The 15,000-nt window shown below is 43.4% G+C and overlaps 2 protein-coding genes across 2 annotated transcripts in view; one reads left to right on the forward strand and one right to left on the reverse strand.

Annotated features, from left to right (window-relative positions):
• The window catches only part of creb3l4 (cAMP responsive element binding protein 3-like 4), a 20,495-nt gene extending 12,903 nt beyond the window's left edge, over positions 1 to 7,592 (reverse strand). The window contains exons 1-3 of the mRNA XM_039807345.1: positions 7,324 to 7,592; positions 5,053 to 5,196; positions 2,908 to 3,166 (exon numbers count right to left, since the gene is read on the reverse strand). Coding sequence (XP_039663279.1) covers positions 2,908 to 3,166; positions 5,053 to 5,193 — 400 coding nt within the window. The 5' untranslated portion in view covers positions 5,194 to 5,196; positions 7,324 to 7,592. The remainder of the gene's footprint in view (positions 1 to 2,907; positions 3,167 to 5,052; positions 5,197 to 7,323) is intronic.
• Positions 7,593 to 8,716: 1,124 nt separating this feature from the next.
• Positions 8,717 to 15,000, forward strand: part of nat16l (N-acetyltransferase 16, like) — a 6,326-nt gene continuing 42 nt past the window's right edge. Inside the window, exons 1-4 of the mRNA XM_039807339.1 lie at positions 8,717 to 9,062; positions 9,593 to 9,712; positions 10,416 to 10,640; positions 13,070 to 15,000. The exon at positions 13,070 to 15,000 is cut by the window's right edge and continues 42 nt beyond it. Coding sequence (XP_039663273.1) covers positions 8,997 to 9,062; positions 9,593 to 9,712; positions 10,416 to 10,640; positions 13,070 to 13,618 — 960 coding nt within the window. The 5' untranslated portion in view covers positions 8,717 to 8,996 and the 3' untranslated portion in view covers positions 13,619 to 15,000. The remainder of the gene's footprint in view (positions 9,063 to 9,592; positions 9,713 to 10,415; positions 10,641 to 13,069) is intronic.

The following is a 15,000-nucleotide window of genomic DNA, read 5'->3' on the forward strand; positions in this document are numbered from 1 at the left end:
ATTCCTTCCTTCCTTCTACGGTCTCCTAGTTTGTCGAAGTTTTTGTCGCTTTTTCCAAAAAAATATTCCGTCTTTTTCAAGGTTTTTGTCACTTTTTTTCTAAGTCTGTTTTCCTTCTTTCTACTGCGTTTTTTTTTTTTTTTTACAAATCTGTCGCTTTTTACAATGTTTTTGTTGCTGTTTTCTAAGTTTTTGATACTATTTTCCACCTATTCTTGCCTTACTTCCTTCTTTCTACTGACTTTAAAAAAAAAAAATTACAAATGTTTTTGTTGCCTTTTTTTCCCATCAGCATTTAATGTTTTTCAGTTACGTGGCTGTTCAGGGGCTACATGGCTTCAAAACACAAATCAAAATGAAAACATTTTTGAAAAGAGTTAGAGAACTACTGGTATAGAACATATGTGGAGACTAGTGCTGTCAAATGATTAAAATATTTAAATCACGATTAATTGTATTAATGTCATAGTCAACTCGCAATTAATCGCACATTTTTATCTATTCTAAATGTCCCTTGATTTCTTTTTGTCCCATTATTTTCTCTCATTTTAATGCTCTTATCAACATGGAAAAGTGGATCGGCTCGCTTTTGTCGCCTGGCTTTGACGATGGGGCGGAGAATTGGCATCAGCTGTGTGCTCGACCATCAGCTGTGAGCTCGGCCATCAGCTGTGTGCTCGACCATCAGCTGTGAGCTCGGCCATCATCAGCTGTGAGCTCGGCCATCATCAGCTGTGAGCTCGGCCATCATCAGCTGTGAGCTCGGCCATCATCAGCTGTGAGCTCGGCCATCATCAGCTGTGAGCTCGGCCATCATCAGCTGTGAGCTCGGCCATCATCAGCTGTGTGCTCGACCATCAGCTGTGAGCTCGGCCATCAGCTGTGTGCTCGACCATCAGCTGTGTGCTCGACCATCAGCTGTGAGCTCGACCATCAGCTGTGAGCTCGACCATCAGCTGTTGCTTCGACCATCAGCTGTGAGCTCGACCATCAGCTGTGTGCTCGACCATCAGCTGTGAGCTCGACCATCAGCTGTGAGCTCGACCATCAGCTGTGAGCTCGACCATCAGCTGTGTGCTCGACCATCAGCTGTGTGCTCGACCATCAGCTGTGAGCTCGACCATCAGCTGTGAGCTCGACCATCAGCTGTGTGCTCGACCATCAGCTGTGTGCTCGACCATCAGCTGTGAGCTCGACCATCAGCTGTGAGCTCGACCATCAGCTGTGTGCTCGACCATCAGCTGTGTGCTCGACCATCAGCTGTGAGCTCGGCCATCAGCTGTGAGCTCGGCCATCAGCTGTGAGCTCGGCCATCATCAGCTGTGAGCTCGGCCATCATCAGCTGCGAGCTCGGCCATCAGGTGGTATTCCAGACTGGACGTGCTGCGATGATAGCTCAGTTCACAAAGACCAAACACACACACACACACATCACTTTGGTCTCATCAATGGAACCATTTGGCAACTTTTTAAAAGTAAACTTTCCATTCAGAAACTTAGTGGCATTAGAGCTGGGCAATATATGGATATTATATCGATATCGTGATATGAGACTAGATATCGTCTTAGATTTTGGATATCGTATTATGGCATAAGTGTCTTTTCCTGGTTTTAAAGGCTGCATTACAGTAAAGTGACGTCATTTTCTGACCTTACCAGACTGCTGTAACTGTTCTATTATTTGCCTTTACCCACTTAGTCATTATATCCACATTACTGATGATTATTTATCAAAACTCTCATTGTGTAAATATTTTGTGAAAGCACCAATAGTCAACACCATAATATCGTTACGGTATCAATATCGAGGTATTTGGTCAAAAATATGCTGATATTTGATTTTCTCTATAATCGCTCAGCCCTAATTGGCGTCCATTTCGGCGTCTCGAGCCCAAACAAGCCTGTTGTTGTGTTTCCGGTCTAGCTAGATCCGGTGTGGTGTTGTAGTTTTTCTAACGTTACTAGTTACTAGCCAAAAAGAACGTTAATCTCGCGATTAAAAAAATTTACGCTGTTAAAATGGGTTTGCTTTAATGCTGTTAATAACGAGTTTAACTGACAGCACTACTGGAGACGTATTTAGACATTTTAATTAGGGTTGCAAGATATGAGGAAAATATACAACGATATTACCTGCAATAAATTATTAAAGAGCCCCTTATTATTCCACTATTATACTTTTTATTATGTGTACTCTTGGGGTCTCCTAGAATAGGTTTACATGCTTCTATGTTCAAAAAACATTTTTTTAATATTCAGTATTCTGCTAAAATACAACAAACCGCTTGTTGAATTTAAAACAAAAGAAATCTCTCTTTAATTGAACAAATAAAAAAAAAAAATATGCGTCAGTTACATTTTAAAGTGCAGTTTTTATGCAGATATTTTCAGACTTTCGCGATGTGTATATAGCGGCAGTTGATATCGCGAGGACGATTAAAAAAAATTATATATTGCGCAGCCCTGATTTTAATGTGCAAAAGTTACATATTACACCTTCAACCCTCGTGTTGTCCTCCCGGCCACAACTTTTAGTTTTTCTCGGTCCAAATAAAAAAAAAAAAACTTTTTCCTGGCGCTTTTCCCGATGTTTTTTTTAACTTTTTACCTGCACTTTTGACGTTTTTTAAAGATTTTTCCGTCATTTTGTCACTTTTTTTCAACTTTCTTTTACCAATTATTTTTCAAATGCTATAAAAAATTGAATAAAAACACCCAAATTCAATTAAATTAGTGAACTTATCATTTATTTGTCTCGTAAAGAGCGTCGTAGGGAACCATCCACGTTATTATTTTTGGGACATTTTGGTTGATAGAAACCCAAATTTCTGATATAGAAACTTTTAGAAAATGGGTCAAATGTGACCCTTGGACACCCAGGAGAGTTAAACCGAGAAGCGGACTCACCGAGCTCTATGGAGATGACGTTCTCCAGTCCCGGTTCCGTCTTCACGGCGCCGAGGCCGCTGATGTCATAAACCACCTGGTACACGGTGGCCGGCTGCGGGGTGGTCGCGGTCGCCGCGGTGAAGGGACTCTCGGCGACGGGGTCCTCCGAGATGCCGCTGTCGCTCTCGGACGAGCAGTCTGCAGGCAGCCCGCTGGGGAACACCTCGTTTGGGTCCACGCCGTGAAGGACGTCCTCCGATTCGCTGTCGTTCAGCGTCTGCTGACGGAGCCACAGGGTCGACTTTAAAAGCGCAACTCTCGCCAAAAAAAATGCAACCTAGGGGTCTTTTTGTGAATGTACCCGAGTCAAACTTTCGTTTTAAAAGCATATTTAGGACGGAAACGCCACTTTTAAGATTTACTGTATTCTCGTTTTTGGGTCAAATGGCCTTTTGAATGGGAGTGCTAGGGGGCACTTTTATGCTAGCCTTAAAAAAGCTATTTTTAAAACAATAAGAAGATCTCGACACAACATGAGACTTTGCTCCAAGTATCACCAGGGGCTCTACACACGAACTCAAGCGTTGACAACATTGGTTGTGTACCCAGAGTTTACTAAAAGAAAGGTTTTGAACAACTCACTGTAGCTCTTGTTGTTTCCGGCCGCTACCACCTCGGCAGTCAAAACGAGTCGGTATCTAAACGTAGCCCCAGACGTAACGTAAAAAGTAGCCCCAGATTTAGTATATCCCGTGTGCACCGGTGTAGTTAAGGTGTAGAGCCCCTGGTCATACTTATCATACAGTCTCATGTTGTGTCGAGCCTTCTTAGCGTTTTATAAATAGCTATTTTGAGGCTAGCATAAAAGTGCCCCTACTACTCCCATTCAAAAGGCCATTTGACCGAAAAACGAGAATACGGTAAATCTTAAAAGTGGCGCTTCCGTCCTAAATATGCTTTTAAACTAAAGTTTGACTCGGGTACATTCACAAAAAGACCCCTAGGTTGCATTTTGGCGAGAGTTACGCTTTAACCTTCTAACAAACTTCCATCGAACTATATAACCAGCTACCAACTATGTAATCTATAACAAGTGGTCTAACTTTTCTAAATGTTTTTTTTTTTCCTGATTGATCGAAAAGGGAGCTGTAACTAAAAATAACTTCCATTGCTGATTAATATGTGGATTATTTTCTGGATTAAAAGTGCTCGAAGTGATGTGACGCATTAATAACCAACAAGAAGGAGCTGGTTGAGTCTTGAACGCGCATTGTGGAAGTAGCCTACATGCTAACGCTGCTGCAGTGATGACTCAACCAGCTCCTTCTTGTTGGTTATCGGCTGGAACGCTGTTTGTTATGTTTGGTGGTGCAGGTTGGCGCAGTTTGTTTTTGTTGGCATTTGTGGAGCCTGGGCTGTCTGCATAGACTGTGTTTTTTTTACAGTGTGTTCAGGGGACAGACAGCTTGTAGGTAGTGAGGAGACATTTGCTGTATGTGACGAAAAATCTTGTAGCCTAAAAAACGCGTGATATCACTTAGAGCACCTTTAATAGATCACTTGTTTGGTCTCTAAAATGTGGATCAGTGTTCCCCAAAAAGCCCAAGATGACGTCCTCACATGTCGAATGTCGAAAAAAAAAAATAAGTACCTAAAATGTTAAAAAAAGCAACAGAAATTGCCGGAAATATCGTCAAAAGTGACGAAATGTAGAAATGACAAAAAGGTGCAAAAAAAAAAAAGAAAAAAAAGAAAAAATATATCACAAAACATCTGAAAAACGTTGAAAAAAAAAGCACTAGAAATGTCAGAAATAGCGTCACATGACAAAAAAAGTGATAAAATAGTCATAAATAGCGCTATCTTTTTTTGAAAGAAATCCCCAAAACAGACTCCAAAACGTTGAAAAAAAAGCCCCCAAAATGTCCGAAAATAGTGGCAAAAATGGAGGTAAAAGCGACAAAAACTAGGTGCACCAAAATTCATCGTGAACCTAAAATTTACAAATGTAAATATTATACATTTGTTGTATTTTTCATGCACATTTAATTTCATGTGCAATCTACATATTAAAAGATCGAGACTTGGCGCCATGACAAATATCGTGATAGAGGAAGGTAACGGACATCCGGCCTTAATGAGGCACAGGCTAGGGTTACTCACACAGTCGGGGTCCACCACCCAGTCCTGCAGGGGTTTCGCCGAGCCGCTGAACACGAGGTCGGAGCAGGAGAAGGGAGCGTCGAGCTGCCAGCCGTCTGCCGCCACGCCGGCGGCGAACAGCTCGCCGTTCTCTGCATCCATGGCCTGAAAACACACATCACACAACCAGCTGTGAGACGCTGCACCACACCAGTAACCATGGAACCCAGCAGGTTACTCTCAAGTCAGTTTTAATGGAGCTAGCACACTGGGGCTGTGTGTTGGCAAGAATCTGGCGATACGATACATGGGTCACGATACAATATACTGCAATATACTGCGATACTGTGTGTAAAGCGATATATTGGGATTTTTATAGTATGATTTTAGAAATACTAACATTTAAAAAAAAGACATGATGTGCATGAAAGTCAAAGAAGTTTACTTTAGGTAAACAATTCAGTACACAGAAAATCTAACTGCCAGTTTGGGATTGTGGTTCCCAGGTTGTTAGTGAGCTAATGTTGATATGCTAAAGTAGGCCAAAGTTCAGCTTTTTGTGTATTGAAAGAAGCTTTATATAGACATCTAAAAAGTAAATTATAGTTCATTAATTACGATTTTAATGTCAGGGGCTTTTTCAACAAGAGTCCTTAGTGTTTGTCTAATAATGCAGACACACACCTCCAGTAACAGCCGAGCCCTTAAAGTCAGACAGAGGGGACACAAAGCACACAGCAGAATAGATCCTGAAACACTAGGAGGAGGATATCCTGGTATGTACACACCCATAAACACACACACACACACACACACACACACACACACACACACACACACACACACACACACACACACACACACACACACACACACAGACACACACACACACACACACACACACACAGAGAGACACACACACACACACACACACACACACACACACAAAGAGTCACACACACACACACACAGAGACACACACACAGAGAGACGCACACACACACACACACACACACACACAAAGAGACACACACACACACACACACACAAAGAGTCACACACACACACAGAGTCACACACACACAGAGAGAGACACACACACACAGACAGAGTTACTCTCACACACACAGACACACACACACAAAGAGTCACACACACACACACAGACACACACACACAAAGAAAACACACACACACACACACACACAAAGAGTCACACACACACACACAGAGTCACACACACACAGAGAGACACACACACACACAGAGACACACACAGAGAGAGAGACACACACACACACACACACACACACACACAAAGAGTCACACACACACACACAAGAGTCACACACACACACAAAGAGTCACACACACACACACACAAAGAGTCACACACACACACACACACACACACACACACACACACACACACACACACACACACACACACACACACACACACACACACACACACACACACACACACACACACACACACACACACACACACACACCTGTCTAACGGATATAATAGAAACGTGATAAGCGGTTAAACGTGTTTCCAGTTTTCAACAACAACATGGAAGTTTGGTTGTTCACCTACTTCGGTGACCCGAGCTCTCTCCGAAAGCTCCCGAGGCCAATCGTTAAGGTGAGAACAGATCAGAGCGGCATGATCACACGTCGGCCTGTGTTACCTCATCACAGATAGAATGGTAGTCTAGTGGAGGAATGTAACGAAGTACATTTACTCAAGTACACTTAAGTCCAAAAGTTGAGGTACTTGTACTTTCCTTGAGTCTTGTCTGCACACAAAACACATTCACTTACATTTCACCACTGGTGGTATGTAATGTAACTAAGTACATTTACAATACTTCTCTCTGAAATGTAGCGGAGTAAAAGTAGAAAGTAGCATGAAAAGAAAAGACTCAAGTAAAGTACTAAGTGCCTCAACATTTGTACTTGAGTATCCTACAGTACTTAGACTAAATGTACTTAGTTACATTCCACCACTGGTGGTATATGTACTATTAGCTACCAACAGTTTAGTCAGGTCAACTTTTATATCAATTCTGCAATATGTGCCACACGTAAAATACGCTTCTCTCCGACCCACAGTCTCATAAGGACACGTACAACAAGAATAATATAAAAGATAAGAAATATATAGAAATACAGATAAATAAAAATAAAAGATGCGAGTGTTGAGAGTTGGTTGTGTGTCAGTGCTGCAGGCCTGATCCTGGACCAGCCGGATCTACAGCAGTAGTGTCATGTACAGCTACTTACTGTGCGCTGACAGCTGCTTGGGTTTCTTTCCGAAGACTTCAGTCCGTCGGCTGGTTCATCACACAGCGGCCCCTCCGCGGCCGCAGGGCGGGCAACACGAACCGCTTCAACCCGCTGCTTTCTCTCGGTTCTTACGGGGAATAATAAAGAGTCCAGCTGGCAGCTCCGCGTCCGGGTCCGGGGTCCAGCCTCCAGCCTATAGTCCAGCCTGCACAACACAACAAGTCGGCGTCTTCCTCCTCTCTATTATAGCTTCAGTGTGGTTTGTTGGCGGTTGGCTAACCAACTAAAAGGTACATTACCGCCACCAACTGGACTGGAGTGAGTGTGTGTGTGTGTGTGTGTGTGTGTGTGTGTGTGTGTGTGTGTGTGTGTGTGTGTGTGTGTGTGTGTGTGTGTGTGGTTGTGTTTGTGTGTGTGTGTGCTGGACTGCAATGCAGAAAATAAATACATAAAATGAATAAATAAACCTATAGAAAGGAGGGACAAAATGAACGCTTACTAAATCGATTTCTATCAAAAACATAATAATAGTGTGACATATACCTTGCCTGCTGTTTTCCCCATAAGCCCTGACAGTGAAAAGTTGTGATGGTCTTCCTTACAAAGTGTTTGAGAAAGGAAATCTACGGTGGCCAACGGGGGGCAAACGCACTGCAACTTAATGAAAAACACGCAAATAGACTAAACACAAGAAAATTAAGAAAACATCTTCATTAATTTGACAACACATGCACAGCATTTAGCAAATAAACACAACACAACCAAATACACACAACATTCGGGCAGCGCATTTGTTCATATGGTTGTGTTGTGTTTGCTAAATGCTGCACATGTGTTGTCAAATTAATGAAGATGTTTTATTAATTTTCTTGTGTTTAGTCTATTTGCGTGTTTTTCATTAAGTTGCGTATTCCCCTGTCGGCCACCGTGGGAATCTCACTTTTAGTGGATGCAAACTGATGGTGAACATTGGCCCTGTAGGGTTACATTACAGCCTGGTACGCGGTTACAGCGTTCTCACTCAATACTGGACCAACTTCAAAGATTGTTGTTAACATTATACCAAATACATGGGAAAATAGGGTCCAGGCTGAACAAAGCTGAAAGAGTTTGAATGTTCCCTGCAAAAGTTCACTCATATTTTGATTCAGGTTTTTAATCCTTCCATATGAAGTGCAATACCGAGATGAAGCCAGCAGATGTCCCCATTTAGACTGACTTAGTTCAGCACATCTGCTTCTAAGTTGTTCACTTCCTCACTTCCCTTCTTTTTTTTCTTTTTTTTTAAATCTTCACCTTTAAGAGGTCTTTCAGGGTGCAGTTGAATCCTCCCACCAGCCTGAGCCTGATTCTGATTGGACACAGATATTTGTAACAAATAGAAAACCAGCAGAGGGGTTTGGTTTCAGATAATGTGTTCGCTGTCATTAGCAGTGCTCCAGATTTGTTTATCAAGCCCTTGTTTGGGAGATACAGTTATAATAGTTACAGTTATTAGAAACTTTAGCCATAAAGCCAGCTTATCTGCATGCAGGGCAGCCTCCTGAACAGGAAGCAAGAAGGAAAAGGACCAGTGGGCACATGGTTCACAGCAAACCGTGAGGATCTGAAGCAGCAGCAGCAGCATGCTCAGACTGAGAAAGGTTTTAAGTTGAAAGCTAAGTGTCTGGATGTCTGCAGCAGGGGAAGCTGGTGACGTGGCGTACAGCTTGGCCCAGGAGCAGGACTTCCAGCAGGTCCCCAACATTCTCTTTTCTATTGTAAAACTGTAAAAGAAACATGAAATTAGGCTGTCTTGATTTACTACAGGAAAGAATAAATGTAAATGGATGATCAAACTTAATGTAACTAATCAAAAACTGAACAGTTAACGGTACTCAACTAAATATACGTGTATATACATGTGTGTATGTGTATATGTATATATTTGTATTCATGTATTTCTCCGAATGATTTGTATATGCGACAGGAAGATGTTTGTTAAATAAGTACATTTGTGGTGTCTTGTAATCCCATGTCGGATGGGCCCAAATTTTTGGCATGACACAGAAATAAAACATAGGCCTAACTAACTAACTATACATGTGAAAAAAGTACCAATAAAGAGCAACAGGCCTAACACAACCACGATCCAGGTGCCACCCCAATCCAGGGCGCAGCAGGGCCTCGAGCAGGACGCTATTGTACCTCAGTCACACGTCACATTTAATAAAAGAGAGAAAAGCTTCTGTGTTGACAGCTGCCAGCGTTTGTGTTCACGTTGCAGGTCCTGAACATCTGCAGCAGTGATGCCTTCGATGGACTGGACTACATGGCTGCTGCTTTCCACCGCTGGCTGCAGGAGCCTGGACGTCTGGTCTCCATCGCCCGGATAAAGAACAGAGTCGTAAGGAAGAAGAATAAGAGAGTCACTACGAAAACAAAAAAAAAGAAAGATGCATTGTCCTAAGCTAGGGGTGTAAATCACAGGTTGTTATATTGATTCTTTGGACGCTCAATGGTGTTTTAAGCCCCCCCAACGTCAACTTCAAGGCAGTGCTGCGAGACTTCAGGGCACCTAACCTTGACCCAAACCTTAACCATTGCCTAATCATAGTGCCTTCCAGGCAGCGCTTCCTGGAAGACGACGTTGGGGGCTTAAAACACTAAACACCGTGGACAACTATACAATATTCGCTGATATCTTAAAGTCTGTAACAACACGATTTTGATATTCAGGGGTCTGCAATCGATACAAGACGATATCATATGCCCATTTAACATAGTTATGTAAGGTTATGTTAACACATTTATATTAACTGAAAAAGCAACTAAAATGATTTTTCAGTTTTATAACTGAGCTCTTCCAGGCATTTAAATTAGTTATTTCTAATAAAAAATAATACATATGAAGTGGGACAGACGATATGTATCGATATTTTCACTTTGCATCGATAACATTGGATCTTGGATCATTGAATCGATATATATATATCTATATATATAGATATAGATAGTCCTATATATAGATATATATAGATATATATATAGATCCAGATCGATGTATCGCTACACCCCTACACTCGGCTCCCCTGCGTGTGCACCTGTAGGTGGCGCTGGAGTCTGCGCTGCTGGTTGATGGCGGTCAGACGGTTGTATTTCAGGGACTCAGGGTGGCACCTGATTTGAGAGGCCGTGGCATCGCCGGCGCCCTCCAGAAGCACGTGACTGACTACATCCGCTGCCATTACCCACAAGTCTCTGCTGTCAGGCTGAGCCGAGGAGCCAAGCCTTCACCACAGACTTTGGACAAGTACCGACTCGTAGCCAAGGAGGTGAGTCACATCGTAGGGGACAAAAACCTGTTCACACAAAAACATTTTGGGAAACCAATTGGAGAACGTTGGCAAAGACTTAATTCCCTGTGTGATCTATCAGATCTGATTGATTTGATTTAAATACCTCTTCTAACTTTAGAGTCCGTCCTAACCCTAACCCACGAAAAACACTCCCAGAAGTCGTTTGTTTAAGCAGCAATTACGACTCATATTTACGTTTACAGTGGCGGCCACCTCTAGTGGACGTAGCGTGATTATTAATAGAGCAGAGCAGTAAGTAAGGTGAATTATAAGGGCTCCTGCACACTGGCTGCGTGGCGTGAGCATGTAAGCTGCGTGGCGTGTCCGTTTTTTATTTCGGCTCCCCATGTTAACAGGTTAGAGCTTGCACACTGCCTGCGTGCTAGCGTGTTGGAAGCGTTTCCAGGCAAGTGTTTATATGTCATTTTGACACAAATGCATATTAATAAATGACATGTTGATGTTTGAAAGTCTCGAGGTTTTGACATGAATGCAGATATACATTTCTTTTAAATTGTATTTCAATTGGATTCTGATGAAACAATAACATGGACTTTTTCCCCTTTCCTTTATTGTGTTATATATCTTTTGTTGTGCATGTTATAGGTTTAGAAAGTGAAAAAGTCCAAAGTCCCCCCCCCCAAAGGGACTCACCATCTCCAACAGAAAACACTGTTCACCAACTGCCCCAAACAGCTCTACTGTAGTCCAGCCTTTACTTCAGAGACAGACGTGGTCACTTTGTAACACACGTTATAATGCTCACCTAGCTGCTAGCATGGCACGCCCTCATACTCTGCTTCTGACTGGCTAGTAGTCCTTACCTAGGTACTGTCAGGCGCACCGCATACTCTGCTCTGACTGGCTAGTAGTCCTTACCTAGGTACTGTCAGGGCCGCCTCATACTCTGCTTCTGACTGGCTAGTAGTCCTTACCTAGGTACTGTCAGGGCAGCGCCCTCATACTCTGCTTCTGACTGGCTAGTAGTCCTTACCTAGGTACTGTCAGGGCACGCCCTCATACTCTGCTTCTGACTGGCTAGTAGTCCTTACCTATGTACTGTCAGGGCGCCCTCATACTCTGCTTCTGACTGGCTAGTAGTCCTTACCTAGGTACTGTCAGGGCACGTCCTCATTCTCTGCTTCTGAGTGGCTAGTAGTCCTTACCTAGGTACTGTCAGGGCACGTCCTCATACTCTGCTTCTGACTGGCTAGTAGTCCTTACCTAGGTACTGTCAGGGGACCCCCCTCATACTCTGCTTCTGACTGGCTAGTAGTCCTTACCTATGTACTGTCAGGGCACGCCCTCATACTCTGCTTCTGACTGGCTAGTAGTCCTTACCTAGGTACTGTCAGGGCACCGTCCTCATACTCTGCTTCTGACTGGCTAGTAGTCCTTACCTAGGACTGTCAGGCGCCCTTCATACTCTGCTTCTGACTGGCTAGTAGTCCTTACCTAGGTACTGTCAGGGCACGCCCTCATACTCTGCTTCTGACTGGCTAGTAGTCCTTACCTAGGTACTGTCAGGGCACGCCCTCATACTCTGCTTCTGACTGGCTAGTAGTCCTTACCTAGGTACTGCGCATGTGCGACTCCCAACAAAGATGGGACAGAAGTGAGATGCCTCACTCTGTTGGGGGCAGGCCAGTCCAACAACAATTAGACCCTTAGAATCCTTGTACAAACAGGCTCTGAAAGTATTCGACAAAAAGCCATTAAGGTATCACCATTGTGGGATACTATATGAACACAATCTACTCACTTTTGAACATTTTAGAGTGTTTTCAAATCTGTGTCCAGTTTACAAAATTTAAAATGGCTTGGATCCTACCTGTTTGTGGAAGTTTGTCTCTTCCTGTGCCGCTGGCTCTGTAAGGTCCACTAGAATAGCTTCCATACACAGCTGCACTGTACCCTTTCACTCTTCAGCCTTTGGGCAGGCAGCTTTCTCTTTCAAAGCCTTTAACCAAGCTGTGGTTTGTTTAGTAGCTTTAAAGCTAATCTAAAAAAAATCACTTAAATATCTCTCAACAATGCACGCACACTTTTAGTTAATTACTCCTCACTACTTTTAGTCTCACTTGTCTCTCCAATGGGGCTGACAATGTGTGTGTGTGTGTGTGTGTGTGTGTGTGTGTGTGTGTGTGTGTGTGTGTGTGTGTGTGTGTGTGTGTGTGTGTGTGTGTGTGTGTGTGTGAATGGGGGTTATGTGTTGTGTGTTGCGCATACCGCTACACCCATCAATCATGTGGTGCATGTGTGTGTGTGTGTGTGTGTGTGTGTGTGTGTGTACCTGTGATATGAAATGTAATATACTGCTATTTGTTATTTGTTTTTCACTCATAGAGCGATGTTTCGACTTTTAAAAGGTTGTATTTGTATTTGTGCTTCTTGTGGGACTGCAGGCCATTTTGTCTCTGTGCTGCGAGGCAGCCGACCTTAGCCTCTTTGTCGCTGAGCTTCGCTCCAGAATCTCGCCGTCCCAACACGACCCAGCAGTGACCCTTACCCAGCAGCAGGCGGAGACCCTCATCCTGACTGACTACGTGGTTTCCAACCTGCTGCCCGGTAAAACCATCATCAACGATTGGGAGCCTCTAAAGCCCTTGGAGGCCAACCTGGAGGTGCTGCGCCGCAGGGGGCTGATGTGGATTGCAGACCGTGCGTTTGAGCCCACAGTCGTGAGCCTGTGCACCCCGCCCTATGCTGTCCCCTACCGCCATGACGCCCTGCACTTCAACATCAATATCTTCGGCCGCAGTTTGGCTTCAGTGTGCGCGGTGTTTCTGGCTCAGCTCGAAGCTTTGCTGCCGAGTCTCCATGGATACCTGATCTTCTACACCTACGTTGACCCGGTGGTTTGGCCGGGGCTACGCCAGATCTGCCAAAACAACAGCAACGTTTTGTTCTTTAAAGACTACTGGGAGGAGCTCGTACTGGAGAAAGACCTCTGAATGGCCTCAGCATCACTGCTTTTACATCAGGGGTGATGGAAGTACTCAGATCCTTTACTTGAGTAATGGTAGCAATAACGCAATTAAGTCCTGCATTTAAAATTCTATTTGAGTAAAAGTACAGAAGTTTACCAGCAAAGTGTACTCAAAATAACGAAAGTAAAATAATTTTTATGGAAAATGGCCCATTTTAGATTAGATCAAGGTTAAATTATTGATCCCAAAGGTCCTGAAAAATTGTATTTCTTTGAACGGTTGCACACAGTTACATGGTGACCTGATGTAAATCCAAACAGAGCTCTGCACAACTCCAACCTGAACAGGTCAACCCAGCCACATAACCTGAAAACATCTGTATGGGTGTGCATAGCCTTTATCTTGAGGTTCATCAGGGGATCCTGAAGGAGTTGCACGGGCCCTTCAGTGGTTTTAAAGGGGTCTTGAGTAATTTTAGGGGCACTTGATGGTTTTAAAGGTGATTTAGCGGAGGTTTCAAGGTGGCTCAAAAGAAAAACACAGGGGGCTTTAAAGGATCCCACAAAATCATTCCCATTTCAAGCCCATTTCCAATTTTTCTTTTTGGTCTGATTGGTTAAAGGACTATCCAATCGCGCCCAGAGGCATTTGAGCGGTGTCCATTGGTGACACCCCTTTGGAAATGGGCTGTGAATGAACCTTCCCCAGACCAACTCTCAGTTACAACTGAGAAGGGGTCTGGTGTCAACCAGACTAGGTCCTAAAGTTACTATGTAGGGGTTTCAGGGGTTATTGGGGGTTTTCTAGGTTGTCTCCAATGAGTTTTATTTCCTTAGTGGCATTCCAGGTGTTCTTATAGGGTTTCCTGGGAATCATCAGGTATATCAGTTGTTCCTGAAGGAGTAGCTGAGTCTTTGAGTGCTTTCAGGGGTCCTTGAGGCATTTTAAAGGGCATTTGATAGGTTTTAAAAGGTAGTAAAGCGGCTCAATTTGGGGAAAAAACAGGGAGGTTTAAAGGGTCCAATGAAATCCTCTGAGTTTGGGTCAGAGTTCCTTGTTCATGACAAACCTTAATAATGGATATCAGGGTCCTTTTTGACCAAATCAGCATGTGAACCATGTAACATATCTGCCAGTGGTAAGATTTTGCTCTTATATTAAAGTTTTAATTATGTCCAAAAGACAAGGTCCACAGTTTATGATCTCACATGATTTTCCCCAAAGGTCACACTCTCAGCATGTTTCCATCAAGTCTTACAGAAAAAGTTAGCAACAAGGACCCAAACAGTCATGGTACGAAGAGTATGATTCTGGTTTACCACCAAATACATTACTTGTATCTGGACATTTGAATACTAGACTAAGCATGAGTAAACTTCAAAGGTACCAATTAGCAGTTATCATGC

Source organism: Perca fluviatilis, chromosome 7 (assembly GCF_010015445.1).
Source record: "Perca fluviatilis chromosome 7, GENO_Pfluv_1.0, whole genome shotgun sequence".
NCBI classification, from domain to species: domain Eukaryota; kingdom Metazoa; phylum Chordata; class Actinopteri; order Perciformes; family Percidae; genus Perca; species Perca fluviatilis.